Source organism: Triticum urartu, chromosome 5A, assembly GCF_056163025.1.
Source record: "Triticum urartu cultivar PI428250 chromosome 5A, HENAU_Tu73, whole genome shotgun sequence".
In the NCBI taxonomy this organism is placed as follows: Eukaryota; Viridiplantae; Streptophyta; class Magnoliopsida; order Poales; family Poaceae; genus Triticum; species Triticum urartu.
The window spans coordinates 457115154-457136364 of record NC_141877.1 but is presented as its reverse complement, the minus strand read 5'-3'; the positions used below and the strand labels follow the sequence as shown (position 1 = coordinate 457136364).

Here is a 21211-nt window from a genome sequence, read left to right as displayed (position 1 = left end):
ATTACAATAGTGTTTATTCATAAAACTATTTATCAAGAAAACATCCAATTCGTTTCCACCCCTAGATGAACCCTAACTAATTTGATGCAATTACAATTTGAAGAACCCTAGGCAGAGGTAGGGGAGGGGGAGGAGCAGGCGTGCTCACCTCGGATGCCTGCGGCGAGGGAGGGGCAGGCGGCGTCAAGGTCGGGCTCGGGGCTCGGGCGCGCGGCGGAGGGCGGCGTCGAGGTCGGGGGCGGGGGCGGCGTCGAGGTCGGGGTCGGGGGCGGCGTCGAGGTCGGGGTCGGGGGCGGCGTCGAGGTCGGGGTCGGGGGCGGCGGCGAATCCGTGGTCGGCGGCGGTGTTGAGGGTGTGCGGCGCGTGGCGGCCGACGGGCGACTGTGGCGGCGACAGCGCGGATGAGTTTGGATTTGGGGGAAGTGGCCGTGGGGAGGAACGAACCGCGCGGTGAAGTCAAAAATAGCGGTAGCGCGTTCTGGGAAGTGCGCTACTGCTAAGTTAGCTATAGCGCATTTCCGGATATGTGCTACTGCTATTCCTTTCTCTTTTTCCCTTTTTCATTTATTTTTATTTACATTTCATTCTTTTCCTTTCTCCTTTTTCTATTTCTTTCATTTTCATTTACTTTTCTATTTGATTTTCATTTAATTTTATTTCCTTTAGCTGCTACAAACCAACTAGCAGTAGCGCTGTTTGCAGTAGATCGCTACTACTATGTGTAGCCTATCGGCTTGGCAGTGAGAATTTTAGTAGTGCCACTTCTATCTTCAGGCGCGCTACTGCTAAAATTGTATCTGTAGCGCGGTTTGCGCCAAAGCGCTACTGCTACTTAGCACTAGCGTGATTTTTTAACACGCGCTACTGCTAAAGTTCTGTGTATAAGGTTTTCCCTAATAGTGCACGAAGGGTAACGGTTGCGCGAGTCCACGGAGGGCTCCATCCACAAAGGGTCCATAAAGAAGCAACCTTGTCTATCCCACCATGGCCATCGCCCACGAAGGACTTGCCTCACTAGGGTAGATCTTCACGAAGTAGGCGATCTCCTTGCCCGCACAAACTCCTTGGTTCAACTCCACAATCTTGACGGAGGCTCCCAAGTGACACCTAACCAATCTAGGAGACACCACTCTCCAAAAGGTAATAGACGGTGTGTTGATGATGAACTCCTTGCTCTTGTGATTCAAATGATATTCTCCCCAACATTCAACTCTCTCTCACATATTTAGATTTGGTGGAAAGATTATTTGAGTGGAAAGCAACTTGGGAAAGGCTAGAGATCAAGATTCAAATGGTTGGAATGGAATATCTTGGTCTCAACACATGAGTAGGTGATTCTCTCTCAGAAAATGAATGCTGAAGTGTAGGCATGTTCTGATGGATCTGCCTCATAATGAAGGAAGGGTGGAGGGGTATATATAGCCTCCACACAAAATCTAACTGTTACACACAATTCACCAAACTTGGTGGGACCGAATCAGAAAACTCGGTGGGACCGATTCAGTTCAAAATGTGAACGTTAGGCTTTTCGATGGGACTGACATGTCAACTCGGTGGGACCAATTTCATTAGGTTTAGGGCATAACGTAATCTCGGTGAGACCGATTACACAAACTCGATGGGACCGATTTTGGTAATAAGCTAAACAGAGAGTTGGTCAGGCAAACTCAGTGGGACCGAATCGCTCATTTCGGTGAGACCGAAATGTTACGAAAGGGAAACAGAGAGGTTGCATTGCGAACTCGGTGGGACTGATCGCTCATCTCGGTTGGACCAAAACGTTACGAAGGGAAACAGAGAGTTTGCAATCCCATCTCGGTGAGACCGAGATCCCTATCGGTGAGACCGAAGTGACTAGGGTTTGTGGCAGTGACTATGTCAAGTGAACTCGGTGGCACCGGATAGAACATTTCGGTGGGGCTGAGTTTGACTTTTTGGTTTGGGACATATGTGGATATGAGAAAGTGGTTGAGGGTTTTTGGAGCATATCACTAAGCATTTTGAGCAAGCAAGCAAGCTATTAAGCAACACCTCATCCCCTTTTAATAGTATTGGCTTTTCCTATGGGCTCAATGTGATCTTGGATCACTAAAAGTAAAGTGTAGAGTCTTGAGCTTGAACCAATATGTGTCCTTAGCATTTTGAGGGGTCCACATTCCTAATCCATGCCATGTTAATCATTGAACTTTCTGAAATGATCATCTTGAAAAATAGTATTAGTTCAATGAGCTATATGTTGTTAGTAATTATCAAAACCACCCAGGGAAAGTTGCACTTTCAATTTTCTCCCAACTGAGCCAGGCTATTTTTATCTTTCCATTTTCTACTCCCCACTAGTATTGTCTCATCATTCGTGTTAAATCATCACAAACGGAGACCGGTAAACGAAACACGCTCATGACATACGTAGGTATTGCTGAAGGAAATATGCCCTGGAGGCAATAATAAAGTTATTATTTATTTCCTTATTTCATGATAAATGTTTATTATTCATGCTAGAATTGTATTAACCGGAAACATAATACATGTGTGAATACATAGACAAACAGAGTGTCACTAGTATGCCTCTACTTGACTAGCTCATTGATCAAAGATGGTTAAGTTTCCTAACCATAGACATGAGTTGTCATTTGATTAACGGGATCACATCATTAGGAGAATGATGTGATTGACTTGACCCATTCCGTTAGCTTAGCACTCTTGATCGTTTAGTTTGTTGCTATTGCTTTCTTCATGACTTATACATGTTCCTATGACTACGAGATTATGCAACTCCCGTTTACCGGAGGAACACTTTGTGTGCCACCAAACGTCACAACATAACTGGGTGATTATAAAGGTGCTCTACAGGTGTCTCCAAAGGTACTTGTTGGGTTGGCGTATTTCGAGATTAGGATTTGTCACTCCGATTGTCGGAGAGGTATCTCTAGGCCCACTCGGTAATACACATCACTATAAGCCTTGCAAGCATTGCAACTAATGAGTTAGTTGCGGGATGATGTATTACGGAATGAGTAAAGAGACTTGCCGGTAACGAGATTGAACTAGGTATTGAGATACCGACGATCGAATCTCGGGCAAGTAACATACCGATGACAAAGGGAACAACGTATGTTGTTATGCGGTCTGACCGATAAAGATCTTCGTAGAATATGTAGGAGCAAATATGGGCATCCAGGTCCTGCTATTGGTTATTAACCAGAGAGGTGTCTCGGTCATGTCTACATAGTTCTCGAACCCATAGGGTCCGCACGCTTAACGTTTGTTGACGATATAGTACTATATGAGTTATGTATGTTGGTGACCGAATGTTGTTCGGAGTCCGGGATGAGATCACGGACATGACGAGGAACTCCGGAATGGTCCGGAGATAAAGTTTGATATATGGGATAATAGTGTTTGGTCACCAGAAGGGTTCCGGAATTTACCGGAAGGGGTTCCGGATGTTTCCCGAAATGTTTGGGTACGAGAACACTTTATTTGGGCCAAAGGAAAAAGCCCACAGGGTTTTTGGAAAGCGCAAAAGGAAGTTTTGCGGAGTCCAGGGGCCAGACGCCAGGGTCCCTGGCGTCTGGGTCCAGACGTCGGGAACCCTGGCGTCTGGCCCTGGAGTCCGAGAAGGACTCTTGCCTTTCGGGTGAAACTGACTTTGTGGAGGCTTTTACTCCAAGTTTCGACCCCAAGGCTCACCATATAAATAGAGGGGTAGGGCTAGCACCCAAGAGATCAAGAAACACCAAGCCGTGTGCCGGCAACCCTGTCCCCTCTAGTTTATCCTCCGTCCTAGTTTTCGTAGTGCTTAGGCGAAGCCCTGCAAAGATTGTTCTTCACCAACACCGTCACCACGCCATCGTGCTGCCGGAACTCATCTACTACTTCGCCCCTCTTGCTGGATCGAGAAGGCGAGGACGTCACCGAGCCGAACGTGTGCAGAACTCGGAGGTGTCGTGCTTTCGGTACTTGGATCGGTCGGATCGTGAACACATACGACTACATCAACCGCGTTGATATAATGCTTCCGCGAATGGTCTATGAAGGTACGTAGACAACACTCTGCCCTCTCGTTGCTATGCATCACCATGATCTTGCATGTGCGTAGGAAAATTTTGAAATTACTACGTTCCCCAATAGTGGCATCCGAGCCAAGTTTTATGCATAGATGTCATATGCACGAGTAGAACACAAGTGAGTTGTGGGCGATATAAGTCATACTGCTTACCAGCATGTCATACTTTGGTTCGGCGGTATTGTTGGATGAAGCGGCCTGGACCGATATTACGCGTACGCTTACGCGAGACTGGCTCTACCGACGTGCTTTGCACACAGGTGGCTGGTGGGTGTCAGTTTCTCCAACTTTAGTTGAACCGAGTGTGGCTACGCCCGGTCCTTGCGAAGGTTAAAACAGCACCAACTTGACAAACTATCGTTGTGGTTTTTGATGTGTAGGTAAGAACGGTTCTTGCTAAGACTGTAGCGGCCACGTAAAATTTGCAACAACAAAGTAGAGGACGTCTAACTTGTTTTTGCAGGGCATGTTATGATGTGATATGGTCAAGACATGATGCTAAATTTTATTGTATGAGATGATCATATTTTGTAACCGAGTTATTGGCAACTGGCATAAGCCATATGGTTGTCACTTTATTGTATGCAATGCAATCGCGTTGTAATGCTTTACTTTATCACTAAGCGGTAGTGATAGTCGTGGAAGCATAAGATTGGCGAGACGACAACCGTGCTACGATGGAGATCAAGGTGTCGCGCCGGTGACGATGGTGATCATGAAGGTGCTTCGGAGATGGAGATCACAAGCACAAGATGATGATGGCCATATCATATCACTTATATTGATTGCATGTGATGTTTATCTTTTATGCATCTTATCTTGCTTTGATTGACGGTAGCATTATAAGATAATCCCTCACTAAATTATCAAAGTATAAGTGTTTTCCCTGAATATCCACCGTTGCGAAAGTTCTTTGTGCTGAGACACCACGTGATGATCGGGTGTGATAGGCTCTATGTTCAAATACAACGGGTGCAAAACAGTTGCACACGCGGAATACTCAGGTTAAACTTGACGTGCCTAGCATATAACAGATATGGCCTCGGAACACGGAGACCGAAAGGTCGAGCGTGAATCATATAGTAGATATGATCAACATAGTGATGTTCACCGTTGATACTACTCCATCTCACGTGATGATCGGACATGGTTTAGTTGATATGGATCACGTGATAACTTAGAGGATTAGAAGGATGTCTATCTAAGTGGGAGTTCTTAAATAATATGATTAAATTGAACTTAAATTTATCATGAACTTAGTACCTGATAGTATCTTGCTTGTCTATGTTGATTGTAGATAGATGGCCCGTGCTGTTGTTTCGTTGAATTTTAATGCGTTCCTTGAGAAAGCAAAGTTGAAAGATGATGGTAGCAATTACACAGACTGGGTCCGTAACTTGAGGATTATCCTCATTGCTGCACAGAAGAATTACATCCTGGAAGCACCGCTAAGTGCCAAGCCTGCTGTAGGAGCAACACCAGATGTTATGAACATCTGGCAAAGCAAAGTTGATGACTACTCGATAGTTCAGTGTGCCATGCTTTACGGCTTAGAACCAGGTCTTCAACGACATTTTGAACGTCATGGAGCATATGAGATGTTCCAGGAGTTGAAGTTAATATTTCAAGCAAATGCCCGGATTGAGAGATATGAAGTCTCCAATAAGTTCTATAGCTGCAAGATGGAGGAGAATAGTTCTGTCAGTGAACATATACTCAAAATGTCTGGGTCTCATAATCACTTGACTCAACTGGGAGTTAATCTTCCTGTTGATAGTGTCATTGAGAGAGTTCTTCAATCACTGCCACCAAGCTACAAAAGCTTTGTGATGAACTATAATATGCAAGGGATGAATAAGACTATTCCCGAGCTCTTCGCGATGCTAAAAGCCGCGAAGGTAGAAATCAAGAAGAAGCATCAAGTGTTGATGGTCAATAAGACCACCAGTTTCAAGAAAAAGGGCAAAGGGAAGAAGAAGGGAAACTTCAAGAAGAACAGCAAACAAGTTGCTGCTCAGGAGAAGAAACCCAAGTCTGGACCTAAGCCTGAGACTAAGTGCTTCTACTGCAAGCAGACTGGTCACTGGAAGCGGAACTGCCCCAAGTATTTGGCGGATAAGAAGGATGGCAAACTGAACAAAGGTATATGTAATATACATGTTATTGATGTGTACCTTACTAATGCTCGCAGTAGCACCTGGGTATTTGATACTGGTTCTGTTGCTAACATTTGCAACTCGAAACAGGGGCTACGGATTAAGCAAAGATTGGCTAAGGACGAGGTGACGATGCGCGTGGGAAATGGTTCCAAAGTCGATGTGATCATGGTCGGCACACTACCTCTACATCTACCTTCGGGATTAGTATTAGACCTAAATAATTGTTATTTGGTGCCAGCGTTGAGCATGAACATTATATCTGGATCTTGTTTGATGCGAGACGGTTATTCATTTAAATCAGAGAATAATGGTTGTTCTATTTATATGAGTAATATCTTTTATGGTCATGCACCCTTGAAGAGTGGTCTATTTTTGCTAAATCTCGATAGTGGTGATACACATATTCATAATATTGAAGCCAAAAGATGCAGAGTTGATAATGATAGTGCGACTTATTTGTGGCACTGCCGTTTAGGTCATTGTGATAGGCTCGTTTATAAGGGATAATAGACTACTCATATTAATAAGGAATTCCTTCTTTTCCGGGAGCCCATTCGAAAAGAACTCCAAAGTTAAGCGTGCTCAGTTTGGAGTAGTTTCAGGATGGGTGACCGACCGGGAAGTTGCTCCCGGGTGCGCATGAGTGAGGACAAAGTGCGCAGAAAAGTCTAGTATTGATCTGTGGGGCCACTCTAGATCCCGCCAGGATTAACGATCACCGGCGGGTGTGTCTGGGACGTTACAAGTTGGATTGTATGTGATAGCCTGGCTTATAAGGGATGATAGACTACTCATATCAATAAGGAATTCCTTCTTTTCTGGGAGCCCATTCGGAAAGAACTCCAAAGTTAAGTGTGCTCAGTTTGGAGTAGTTTCAGGATGGGTGACCGACCGGGAAGTTGCTCCCGGGTGCGCACGAGTGAGGACAAAGTGCACAGAAAAGTCTAGTATTGATCTGTGGGGCCAGTCTAGATCCCGCCGGGAGTAACGATCACCGGCGGGTGTGTCCGGGACGTTAGAGTCATATCGGAGTAAAGCGCATGAAGAAACTCCATACTGATGGACTTTTGGAACCACTTGATTATGAATCACTTGGTACTTGCGAACCGTGCCTCATGGGCAAGATGACTAAAACGCCGTTCTCCGGAACTATGGAGAGAGCAACAGATTTGTTGGAGATCATACATACAGATGTATGTGGTCCAATGAATGTTGAGGCTCGTGGCGGATATCGTTATTTTCTCACCTTCACAGATGATTTAAGCAGATATGGGTATATCTACTTAATGAAACATAAGTCTGAAACATTTGAAAAGTTCAAATAATTTCAGAGTGAAGTTGAAAATCATCGTAAAAAGAAAATAAAGTATCTACGATCTGATCGTGGAGGAGAATATTTGAGTTATGAGTTTGGTCTTCATTTGAAACAATGCAGAATAGTTTCGCAACTCACGCCACCCGGAACACCACAGCGTAATGGTGTGTCTGAACGTCGTAATCGTACTTTACTAGATATGGTGCGATCTATGATGTCTCTTACTGATTTACCGCTATCATTTTGGGGATATGCTTTACAGACGGCCGCATTCACCTTAAATAGGGCACCATCAAAATTCGTTGAGACGACGCCTTATGAACTATGGTTCGGTAAGAAACCAAAGTTGTCGTTTCTGAAAGTTTGGGCTGCGATGCTTATGTGAAAAAGCTTCAACCTGATAAGCTCGAACCAAATCGAAGAAATGTGTCTTCATAGGATACCCAAAGGAGACTGTTGGGTACACCTTCTATCACAGATCCGAAGGCAAGACTTTTGTTGCTAAATTTGGAGTTTTTCTAGAGAAGGAGTTTCTCTCGAAAGAAGTGAGTGGGAGGAAAGTAGAACTTGATGAGGTAACTATACCTGCTCCCTTATTGGAAAGTGGTTCATCACAGTTGTTACTGAACCTCGTAAGTCAACCAGAGTAAGATCCGCACCAGAATGGTACGATAATCCTGTTCTGGAAGTTATGTTACTAGACCATGACGAACCTACGAACTATGAAGAAGCGATGGTGAGCCCAGATTCCACAAAATGTCTTGAGGCCATGAAATCTGAGATGGGATCCATGTATGAGAACAAAGTGTGGACTTTGGTTGGCTTGCCCGTTGATCGGTAAGCAATTGAGAATAAATGGATCTTCAAGAAGAAGACTGACGCTGACGGTAATGTTACTGTCTATAAAGCTCGACTTGTTGCAAAAGGTTTTCGACAAGTTCAAGGGATTGACTACGATGAGACCTTCTCACCCGTAGCGATGCTTAAGTCTGTCCGAATCATGTTAGCAATTGCCGCATTTTATGATTATGAAATTTGGCAAATGGATGTCAAAACTGCATTCCTGAATGGATTTCTGGACGAAGAGTTGTATATGATGCAACCAGAAGGTTTTGTCTATCCAAAGGGAGCTAACAAAGTGTGCAAGCTCCAGTGATCCATTTATGGACTGGTGCAAGCCTCTCGGAGTTGGAATAAACGCTTTGATAGTGTGATCAAAGCATTTGGTTTTATACAGACTTTTGGAGAAGTCTGTATTTCCAAGAAAGTGAGTGGGAGCTCTGTAGCATTTCTGATATTATATGTGGATGACATATTGCTGATTGGAAATGATATAGAATTTCTGGATAGCATAAAGGGATACTTGAATAAAAGTTTTTCTATTGAAGACATCGGTGAAGCTGCTTACATATTGGGCATCAAGATCTATAGAGATAGATCAAGACGCTTAATTGGAATTTCACAAAGCACATACCTTGACAAAGTTTTGAAAAAGTTCAAAATGAATCAAGCAAAGAAAGGGTTCTTGCCTGTGTTATAAGGTGTGAAGTTGAGTAAGACTCAATGCCCGACCACTGCAGAAGATAGAGAGAATATGAAAGATGTTCCCTATGCTTCAGCCATAGGCTCTATCATGTATGCAATGTTGTGTACCAGACCTGATGTGTGCCTTGCTATAAGTCTAGCAGGGAGGTACCAAAGTAATCCAGGAGTGGATCACTGGACAGCGGTCAAGAACATCCTGAAATACCTGCAAAGGACTAAGGATATGTTTCTCGCTTATGGAGGTGACAAAGAGCTCATCGTAAATGGTTACGTTGACGCAAGCTTTGACACTGATCCGGACGATTCTAAATCGCAAACCGGATACGTGTTTATATTAAACGGTAGAGCTCTCAGTTGGTGCAGTTCTAAACAAAGCGTCTTGGCGGGATCTACGTGTGAAGCGGAGTACATGGCTGCTTCAGAAGCAGCAAATGTAGGAGTCTGGATGAAGGAGTTCATATCCGATCTAGGTGTCATACCTAGTGCATCGGGTCCAATGAAAATCTTTTGTGACAATACTGGTGCAATTGCCTTGGCGAAGGAATACAGATTTCACAAGAGAACCAAGCACATCAAGAGACGCTTCAATTCCATCCGAGATTTAGTCCAGGTGGGAGACATAGAAATTTGCAAGATACATACGGATCTGAATGTTGCAGACCCATTGACTAAGCCTCTTCCATGAGCAAAACATGATCAGCACCAAGGCTCCATGGGTGTTAGAATCATTAATGTGTAATCTAGATTATTGACTCTAGTGCAAGTGGGAGACTGAAGGAAATATGCCCTAGAGGCAATAATAAAGTTATTATTTATTTCCTTATTTCATGATAAATGTTTATTATTCATGCTAGAATTTTATTAACCGGAAACATAATACATGTGTGAATACATAGACAAACAGAGTGTCACTAGTATGCCTCTACTTGACTAGCTCGTTGATCAAAGATGGTTAAGTTTCCTAACCATAGACATGAGTTGTCATTTGATTAACGGGATCACATCATTGGGAGAATGATGTGATTGACTTGACCCATTCCGTTAGCTTAGCACTTGATCGTTTAGTTTGTTGCTATTGCTTTCTTCATGACTTATACATGTTCCTATGACTACGAGATTATGCAACTCCCGTTTACCGGAGGAACACTTTGTGTGCCACCAAACGTCACAATGTAACTGGGTGATTATAAAGGTGCTCTACAGGTGTCTCCAAAGGTACTTGTTGGGTTGGCATATTTCGAGATTAGGATTTGTCACTCCGATTGTCGGAGAGGTATCTCTAGGCCCACTCGGTAATGCACATCACTATAAGCCTTGCAAGCATTGCAACTAATGAGTTAGTTGCGGGATGATGTATTACGGAACAAGTAAAGAGACTTGCCGGTAACGAGATTGAACTAGGTATTGAGATACCGACGATTGAATCTCGGGCAAGTAACATACCGATGACAAAGGGAACAACGTATGTTGTTATGCGTCTGACCGATAAAGATCTTCGTAGAATATGTAGGAGCCAATATGGGCATCCAGGTCCCGCTATTGGTTATTGACCGGAGAGGTGTCTCAGTCATGTCTACATAGTTCTCAAACCCGTAGGGTCCGCACGCTTAACGTTCGTTGACGATATAGTACTATATGAGTTATGTATGTTGGTGACCGAATGTTGTTCGAAGTCCGGGATGAGATCACGGACATGACGAGGAACTCCGGAATGGTCCGGAGATAAAGTTTGATATATGGGATAATAGTGTTTGGTCACCGGAAGGGTTCCGGAATTTACCGGAAGGGGTTCCGGATGTTTCCCGAAATGTTTGGGTACGAGAACACTTTATTTGGGCCAAAGGGGAAAGATCATAAGGTTTTTGGAAAGCACAAAAGGAAGTTTTGCGGAGTCTAGGGGCCAGACGCCAGGGTCCCTGGCGTCTGGGTCCAGACGCCGGGAACCCTGGCGTCTGGCCCTGGAGTCCGAGAAGGACTCTTGCCTTTCGGGTGAAACCGACTTTGTGGAGGCTTTTACTCCAAGTTTTGACCCCAAGGCTCACCATATAAATAGAGGGGTAGGGCTAGCACCCAAGATCAAGAAACACCAAGCCGTGTGCCGGCAACCCCGTCCCCTCTAGTTTATCCTCCGTCCTAGTTTTCGTAGTGCTTAGGCGAAGCCCTGCGGAGATTGTTCTTCACCAACACCGTCACCACGCCGTCGTGCTGCCGGAACTCATCTACTACTTCGCCCCTCTTGCTGGATCGAGAAGGCGAGGACGTCACCGAGCCGAACGTGTGAAGAACTCGGAGGTGCCGTGCTTTCGGTACTTGGATCGATCGGATCATGAAGACGTATGACTACATCAACCGCATTGATATAACGCTTCCGCGAACGGTCTACGAGTGTACGTAGACAACACTCTCCCCTCTCGTTGCTATGCATCACCATGATCTTGCGTGTAAGTAGGAAAATTTTGAAATTACTACGTTCCCCAACATTTGCTTGCGCCACCACCTTGATCAAAATTTCTTTATTACCCGATGAGACATATTGTTCACTCCAATCAATTAATCTCTTCCTCAATCTTTCCTGAAGTGATTCAAATTGTCCCTTATGCAATCTTCCTTCCAGCACAGGAAGGCCGAGGTACTTTGGCTCAAACACCTGCTGCATAACCTCAAGGGTGCACTTGACTTCATCTGCCACCGCAACAGAGTAATTGTCTGAGAAAAGGATGGAACACTTCTCTGGGTTAATGAGTTGACCCGTCGCTGAAGTATAAGTGTTCAACAACCCCTTAACAATGCTCGCCTGCTGGCCAGACGCTTCAAACAGCAGCATAGTATCATCCCAAATAGCAAGTGAGAAATAACTGGTGCACCACGGCAGATAGCCACCCCCTTTAGAGAACCTTCACCAACTGATTTTGATAAGAGTGCAGACAGGGCGTCAGCAACAAAAAGAAATAAGAAAGGGAAAATTTTGTTTTTGCCACTCTAGATTTTGCCAATTTTTCTTATGCCACTCTAGATTTTAACATTTCAGTTCTGCCACTCTTAGCTATTGACAATTATCACAATTGCCATTCCGTGGCAAAACCAAAATAAATTAGAGTGGCAATTGTGATACATTGTCAAAAGCTAGAGTGGCAAAAGTGAAATAAAATTAATTTGCTATTGCCACATAATGGCAATTGTGATATTTTTCAAAAGCTAAGAGTGGCAATACTGAAATGTCAAAATCTAGAGTGGCATAAGGAAAATTGGTAAAATCTAGAGTGGCAAAATCTAGAGTGGCGATAAAGGGTCACCTTGCCTTAGTCCTCTAGAGGAAATGAAACTCTCAAACAATTGTCCATTGAATTTGACAGAATATTTCATTGATTTCACACACACCATAATCCAAGAAATCTACTGTTGGGTGAAGCCCCATTTACCAAGTGCTTTCTCCAAAAAATCCTAGTCGACACGATCATATGCCTTTGACAAATCAAGCTTGTAAGCACACGCCGCCGGCCTGTTTTGTTTCAGCGACGATATATGATGAAGACATTCAAAAGCAATTATAGAATTGTCAGAGATAAGCCTTCCTAGGATAAAGGCACTCTGATTCTCTGAAATTAACTCCACAAGCATCGGCCTTAGCCTGTTCACCAAACATTTTGAAACAATCTTGTAAATGACGTTACATAGGCTTATCGGTCTAAAATCCTTGAGTTCCATTGGGAAAGGAATTTTTGGGATAAAAACAATAGCCGTGTCGTTTACCCCGTCAGGCATTATTCCTGACTTTAAGAACTACAAAACAGCAGTGATAATTTCAGATTTCAGCACGGCCCAATTCTGTTGGAAGAACCTAGCCGGGAGACCGTCTTTATTCATCCAAAACCACGGTCATAGATACAAGGTTTGAGCCATGAGGATTGCCCAACCACACATGTTCACCTACATCTAGGTTACAAGCAAATTTGGCAAGATTATGAGCCTCAAAATGAAAGTTCCTACGCTCAAAAAGAAAAGAGCTGGAATTGAAACTATTACATGCGTACTGTATATATGTCTCAGCAGACCTGGAACAAATGTCGCCCTTTGCTGTTTAGGCCCGGTTCAGTTATACCCTTTATGGGCTGAGAGCTACTAACTTTTGTTTTATGCTTAGCTATGGGCTGTGTGCCCGTTGTGCAACTTGGGCCGGTAGGTTTCTCCATCTTTGCCCGTTTTTCCTGTCAGAGAATTGATCTTTTGCCCCACATTTAGTTGCAATTGGATCATTTGTCACCCCTAAAAAGGGAACCTAGATCATTTGCAATTTTCCATTTCTTGCCATATCAAGATAATCTGGCATGACGCGGACACCAATTGCCCTTATCTACCTCGTTTACCTCGGACGCCCTCAAGAATTGTGCGACGGTGGTAACACGAGCCGTTTCCCCGGTGCAAGGTGTTTTCATCGTTGTGTGCAGGCTCAGGCAGCCATATGGAAAAACATATACGAGCAAGAAAAGCTCGGAAAAGAACCGGTTAGGAGAAATGAGAATCAATTCATCAAAGTCCTGGAAAAAACTGGCAAAATAATAATTAACACGGATGAGAAGGCAAACCTCTCAAGGTAAAAACACTGAAAAAGTAAGCATGAATGACACTCGGGGCAAATGTGTAAATCAGTGTAGTTAGGAGTGTTGAACATGAATTTTCAGCTAAACCGACGGACATTGCAGCTCGTTGCCACATTACTAAGGCCTTCCACAATGTATGCCCGCACCGGTACCAAATGCACTTTCCAACCATTTGGCGTTTGTGCCCTACAGGCTACATTGCACTCCAATGTGAAGCTGGTGCCAGAACTTTTTCTTTGGTCGTCGGTGGTGATGTGGCACCTTTTTCGCCAATTTGACATTGGCAGCACCGTTGAAGGCCTAACAACTTGGTAATGCGGCACCTTTTTGGCCAATTTGGCACCGGTAGCACCGTTGAAGGCCTAGCAACTTCTTTCATACGGAACCTAGTTTGTCATCTTGGGCGACAACACGCTTTACTAGGACAACTCTATCAGAGTCGCCATATCGGCCTGATTGGCGTGACAACTTTCCTATGGAACCCGGCTTGTACCATCTTGGACAATGACACGCTTTGGTGAGTCGCACACACACGCACACGCACACGCGTGTCCACCATGCGAGAAATAGGATTTTTGGTGAGTCGCACACACACACACACGCACACGCGTGTCCACCATGCGAGAAATAGGATTCCTCAACGGACGGTGGTGGCTTGACTCGTCTTTGAGGGTGATGTTTCCCGCTGAAAGGTACTGTTGTTTTCGGTTGATATTTTTCTCCCCAGCTTAAAACTTCCAGCAATGGCACTCGTCGCCAAAAGAAGAAGTTCCAGCACGACACGGTTCCTAGCTAGCTACTCCAACATCCCCAAACTGACTTGAGTGGGCAACAGGCCTGTGAGTTGTCAAAGTGCTGGTGGTGCATCTCCTGTTCTGTCCTGAAAGTTCATCTCCAGCCGAGAGATACGTCAATCTGAACCCAAGACCCATGCGAAAAATCTCGCTGAAGCAAATCCAAATCCCTCCCAAAGTTGTACTCCCCATAAAGAAATAAAATAGTGATCCAAACGCTCTTATATTTCTTTATAGAGGGGTACTAAATCAGAGACAGTTATTTTAAGACGGAGGAAGTAGCATACATGATGTGAATTCCCTCAGAAAAGAAGCATCCATGGTGTGGAAGTATGTACTCCCTCCGTTCCACAATACATGCCTTCCATTTGTCAAAATATAGATGTATCTAGACATATTTTAGTATATAGGTACATCCATGAACAAATGAAAGTCAAGTATTTTGGAACGGAGCGAGTATAAACCACCCTTCTTTCATCTCACACAACATCAAAAACCGGGCAAGAGACGTGCATACATAAATAAGCTTGTTCCTACTCTCCACATGTCACAATCTGCAATCATATTCATACAACAGGAATACCTGGTCCTGGTGAGATAGATAGTAACAGCTGCATTGTCTGTTAGCATGAAGGTATCAGCAACACTAGAAGCAGCAGAATAAGCGACGCGGAGCGAGCGATGGATGAAGAAGAAACATCAGTTACAAGGTACAAATAGCGGTTACATTCGACGGCCTGAACAGGCGCGCTCCTTCAAACCCGTTCAGGAGGCACCGCCACAATGCGGTTTCCGAAAATCGCAATTAACATGCATAGAGTATTTGGTTGACTAAGAGAGAGGACTAACAAGTTCAATGGCGAAAAAGAAAAAAGGAAAGAAGAAAACTTGGGGAGGAGGCTCCAGAAAAGAGCATACAATCTACAACAAATGAGAGTACCTTCCCAGGCCAAGAGGGGGAGCTCTACACTTTCTCTTTCTGTGGTGCCTCAGCTCAAATGTGCTGTTGTTCCGGAGGATCCATAATGCACCACCAAAGAGAGGCTAGAAGAACTCAAACTCTAGGTAGTTGTCCGAGCCCTTCTGGTTGGAGGCCGGCGCGACCTTCCCGTTCGCCGACGGGGCCTGCTTCGGGCGGCAGTCCAGCTCCACGGGCTTGGGTATGTCCGGAGGGCTCGCGCATCTTATAAGGGCCCAGTTCACGCCCTCGAAGAAGGGGTGCTGCTTTATCTCCGTGGCCCCACGCTTGTGGCCCAGCCGGTGCTGCGGGTCCTTGACCAGTAGTCCCCTTATCATGTCCCTTGCCGAGAAGCTCACTAGCGGGGACTCTGGGAACCGCAGGGGCTGACCGACGACGTTGAAAAGCGTCGCCCGGTTGCCTGAACCCTTGAAAGGGGTCTTGCCGAACAGTAGTTCGTACAAGAATATGCCAAAGGTCCACCAATCCACCGCGCTGCCATGGCCTTCCCCTTTCACTATCTCTGGGGCCAGGTACTCGTGGGTGCCCACAAAGGACATGGACCGAGCATCAGTTGGCTCGGCGATCATCTCAGGGAATAGGTTAACCTGGTTCACGATGTCCGGCTTTGGCTTCTCCTTCTTAGACTTTGACTTGGACTTGGATTTCGAGAAGAATCGAGGACCAAAGCATGTGGTTGGAACAACACAGGATGGCTGAATGCACGCAGGTTGGACGCAGTACGCTGCATTGTTCCTCTGCAGCGCATCTAAGCCAGGATTTGCACCCCTGATCACGGTTGGGCTCACTGAACAACGAAGAGAGAGGTCAAAATCAGTCAGCATGATGTGCCCATCCTCCCGAACTAGGACATTTTCTGGCTTGAGATCACGGTATATAATCCCGAGCATATGCAGGTACTCCAATGCAAGGAGCACCTCTGCTACATAGAACCTGAAACATCAAGAGAGAAAGAAAAAAAATAAGTTAAATCCTTCGTCAGCATTCAGCACAGCTTTCATAGGCAAATGAAAATCCAACAATGATCCACTTAGCAACGTGCAACTATCAGCATGGGACACATTAGTTTCTACAACATACTGCACCTTTCTGATTCTATTGTGCACAATAAACATGCTATATATTACGACGTAAAAAAGACTTAAGTATTTCATATGCAACCTGACTATGGCAACATGAAGCTATCAGGCCCAAAAATAATGAAGTGATGTTGAAGCAGACGAGACACATGATAAAATACCTAACAAAGAATGTTATAAACAAATCATTCATGTGAAATAATTAGCAAGAGAAAGTGCATACTTTGCTGCTTGCTCTGAAAAATGTTTTCCAGGCTGCCTTTGTCGAAGAGTGTGCAAGTCCCCTCCAGGGCAGAACTCCATAACCAGACACGAAAACTTGTCCGTCTCAAAATGAGTATATAGGGTCGGCAGAAATGGATGATCCAGGGACTGCAGTATCTCCCGCTCGGTCTGTGCCCGGAGCAGCTTCTTCCGACTAGCCAGAGATGTTTTATCCATCACCTTCATTGCAAAGTGACTCTTGGTACCACTCAATTCAGAGAGATACACACTTCCGATATCACCAGAACCCAGCTTCTTAAGCAACCTAAATTGGTTCAGACCAAGAACGCCCTCCCTGGATTTGACCACTTGGATGGCCTCCCACCTCGAATCATTCCCTTTGTGCGGCTTTGTGGTGGCACTGCTCATACTGCTGCAGGAGCTCTCATCACTCAAATCACTGCTTGCACTAACACGGCACATGCTGCTCTTGCCACTCTCGGTGAAATCTCGGCCACTTGTCTTAGCACTACCACTGGTCTTACCCAGACTATTTGTCCCATCACTCACTTTAGCTGAAATAAAGCTATCACTGATACTACTCTTTTGCGACGACTTCTTTTCTTGATTCTCGTTGGAATCGGAGTTCTTGGTCTCTTTTGACTCATCAGATTCTGCCTCTGGGGCTAGTGGCACATCCAGGCCCCCAGAGTCTGAGGAGAGATCTGGAGCATCCTTGTCCAGCACAGGAGCTGGAGATTCTTGCTGCTGGTCCGGCTCCCCCGAAACCTCCTCAGCAGCAGATCGCTGCCTGTCATCTTCACCCATTTCCTTTGGCTTTGCCGCTTGCTCCGGCATACTTTGGGAGGCAGGCTTGGAAGACATGAACTGAGCAAGCGGTTGACCGGAATCACAACAAACGCCCAGTCTAGGCGCCCGGTCAGTGCTCAGTACAAGGCTGACCGAGCAATTCCCAACCTCCTAACCTGCAAATCAATTCGCCCAGACAGCGTATCAGCATACCAATAAAATAACTAGGGTTTGTTCGTATCAATTCACCAGAAGAGAACAAGGATCAGAAATATTCCAAGAAATCCAAACCACCAGGTAAAATCGACAGAAACAACAACCTAAAACGGACACGCCGAGCAGAAAAGAAAGAAATCCCTACACAGAAAGAGAAAGGGGGGAATCATTTTGAGAACCACCCATGAGACCAAGAAGTCACCTGCAGACTCACACACAAGCTACTGCAACTAAGCGCTGGGCAGATCCATCCACCCGGCCGCCCCTGCCACTCCGCCGCATCCCAAAAGAGGAGAAGAGAGGAGGTGAAGGGAGGAGAGAGGTCCTGGCTAGAAAGAAGAAATCACAAGCCCCCCACTCCACCCCACCCCCAGGAAACCCCGAGCCAGCAGCATCTCCCACAAAAATAGGGCGGAGTGGGCCAGAACCGCGGGGATTAATAACAAAAGGGAATCTTTAAGATATCCCCAAAGCGGCGAGGTGAAGGGGATGGAAAGGGGGAGGAAGGAAGGAGGGAGCATTGCAACCTGGCACAGCTGCGAGCTCGTCACAAGGCGCACACATCCCACCTTTCCCCTCCCTTCCCCCAAAGGGAGAAGCAGGCATGATGGAGCGCGCCATGGATCATATGAGCCACAGCGCGGCAAGCACACATGCGGTGTCGCGCATACGTAGGGACAGACTAGCATGGCATCCACATCAGGGCATGGGGGGCACTCACTCCAGCGCCCCCATTGAATGCAAGCTAGCAGGCAAGCAACGGAAAGAAGAGAGAAAAAATGGTTTTTTAATGAATAAAAGGGGCGGGATTGGATCTGGAGAGTGATGGGCGGCGGCGGTAAAGCCGCACAAGCAGCAGATCAAGAAGGAGCACCCGCATATCCATCCCCACCTCCACCTGAGGAAAATGACGCCGCCCCTAAATCCCTAGGCGGCCGTCCAGTCAAGAAACCAAGCAGCCGGGCCGTGGCCGGGCGGGGGAGGCGGCATACCTTACCTTAGGAGGAGGGCGGGGTGGCCGTGGCGGCGGGTCGAGGGAGCGGAGACGCGGCGGCGGCGGGATATTCGTCGTCTCCGCGCGGAAGGCGGGCCATGTGCGGGCGGGGCTGGCAATGGCGGAGGGAAGTGGAGGGAGGTGGGGGCGGGTGGAGTGGCGAGAGTACTAATTGGTGTGGGGATTCATCCGGGCAAGGGGAGGAGAGCTGCTGGCGCTGGGTCAGTGGCTGGCCCAGCCTGCAAAGAGACAAGCGCTTGTGGGGGAGAAGGGGAGGGGATGGAGGGACGGGTCAAAGATGATGGTGGTGGTGGTGAAAAGCTGGGCTTTTGGGGCGCATAAACTAGTCTACAGAGCGGTTGATGATGATGGTGGTGAGTAAATTAAACCTGGGTTAGGGTTAGGGTGGGTAGCCAGCCGAGGGTACGGCGTGCAGGGCGTGGTCTCCCTCCTCTCGCTCCCTCTTTTTCCCACGGACCGAGACTCCCGTGCCCAACGTCCACTTTCCTCCTCCTTCCCCTGCTTGCGGGCGCTTCCTGTTGCAGAGATCTGGATGGCGATGGTGGTGCTGGAGGCCCATCCTGGCCGTCCGTTCTTCCCATCTAGGGTTTCATGGGGGGAATGTGTGTGCATGCTGTAAAGGAATTTGTTTTGGAATTCAAAGGCATTGATCTAAAAGTTTGTGTTATAGAGTCAAGCTCGTTCGATCAATTCGATACGGTCTATCCATTCCGGGAGAGGGTTTAGGGCGCGTAAGTGCGGCGCACGCAGATTCTGTGCCGTTGATCTGCGCCAAGATTCGCGTTTGGGGATGTATAGACAGGTTTTTGTTTTCACTTTTATCTATAATATATGTTCGCATATCATGACGATATACCTGTTCGTGTGGGGTCGTGTAGATAGGGAAATGACAAACACTTGAAGATAAGGAAAAATGGTTCACCGGACCCTAGTTATGGTACTCTTGCTGCTTCTTCTTTGTTCTTCTCTCATGTGCATCAAAATAGAATATCCACCTTCGAACATCATTTGAGTACATACGCAAAAAGAAAAGAGATCATCTTGTGTCCTCGGAGATTGAAGCCATCAAGATAAGAAGCACCACAACAGTATATTTGGTGCAAATAGGTACATATTCGACTGCAAACTTGATTTTCTTGTTTAGTCCTTGAGCGATCTTGTTTGTTCAAGAACGAGCTTTTAATGTGTGCTATAGCTGGATCATTCTGATATTTGATATTTGTATTTATTGCGTCAGTGTTCGCGTTGGTCATTTGTTATCTTTGAAATATTGAGTACTTTTAATTTGAAATTGTATGAGCTAGAATCTTATGATGCATCTGTAAACAATGGGAGCACATGTATGTGTATAAAATCTATTTTCACAAGTTTTTAGAGAAAAGGCATACGCCTGACTTTATGAATAAAGCCACCAGACAGAGTCAACGAGACCACACAAAAGTTTCACCAACATAAGGGACACAGTACGAAAGAGTAAACGGTGGCACGCAGGCTAGATAACAGTGGAATCTATTTTCACAAGTTACAGACGCTGAAGCTAAATTATATGAACTTTAAAATCCATATTTCTTCCTGTGAAACTTGAACATTGCGTAAATTTAATTGAGTCGTAGATCATTACTGTATATCATTCTCGGTAAAAATAGTTGTGTTGAGTGGCCGAGAATAATTTTATATTGGAAGGTCAAAACTTTTGAAAGGACAATCTTTGCAAGTCGTTAATAAAACTAATCCTAAAACCCTAAACCCCTAAACCCTAATAATCTACAAGGCACAAATAGTAATGGCATCGCAACTAATCACAAATTATAAAGAAAACTTAAAACCCTAATAGTGAACAATAAACCTAATAATCTACAACATATAATTATTATTGTCAATGAAACTGTTGCTTGTTATGCCTAGCTAGGGGTTTCCTTGAAGGGGATGTCGTAGACACTTATGAAAAAATGAAAATTATATTTAGGCACCCCATGAATGAGAAAGTTGAATCTACATCTCTTTTGCTCTCCTACCAAAATGAATCTATTAAAGAGATAAAGGCTAGCCTAGATACAAACCTCCGTAACATACTTAATCTTTCTTCTACCATTAATAGCTATGTGCTTTATCAAAATAGAAGGATTACTTCTATAGATAGCAAGTTTGCTCTTTTCTTTCCTAATACCAAAGATGGCAATACCTAGTCTTGCTTGTTATGCCTAGCTAGGGGCGTTAAACGATAGCGCTTGTTGGGAGGCAACCCAATTTTATTTTTATTCCTTACTTTTTGTTCCTGTTTAGTAATAAATAATTTATCTAGCCTCTGTTTTGGTTGTGTTTTTTGTGTTTAATTAGTGTTTGTGCCAAATAGAACCATTGGGAAGACTTGGAGAAAGTCTTGTTAAACTTGCTGTAAAAAACAGAAACTTTAGCGCTCACGAGAACTGCT

General features: G+C 45.2%; 1 protein-coding gene across 4 annotated transcripts; it reads right to left on the bottom strand.

Moving 5' to 3' along the window:
• Positions 1–15163: 15163 nt before the first annotated feature.
• On the bottom strand, positions 15164–18989 carry LOC125509666 (serine/threonine-protein kinase D6PK). 4 transcript variants are annotated; one of them, XM_048674684.2, is made up of 3 exons: positions 18758–18989; positions 16759–17725; positions 15164–16389 (listed from the first exon to the last, which is right to left on the bottom strand). In XM_048674684.2, exons 2-3 carry the CDS (start codon positions 17622–17624, stop codon positions 15522–15524), a joined length of 1734 nt encoding a protein of 577 aa, XP_048530641.1. In that variant the 5' UTR covers positions 17625–17725; positions 18758–18989; the 3' UTR covers positions 15164–15521. The 4 variants fall into 4 exon arrangements, with proteins under 4 accessions (XP_048530641.1, XP_048530639.1, XP_048530642.1 ...); XM_048674682.2 differs by having other exon boundaries at positions 18763–18985; XM_048674685.2 differs by lacking the exon at positions 18758–18989 and adding an exon at positions 18293–18606.
• Positions 18990–21211: the final 2222 nt, after the last annotated feature.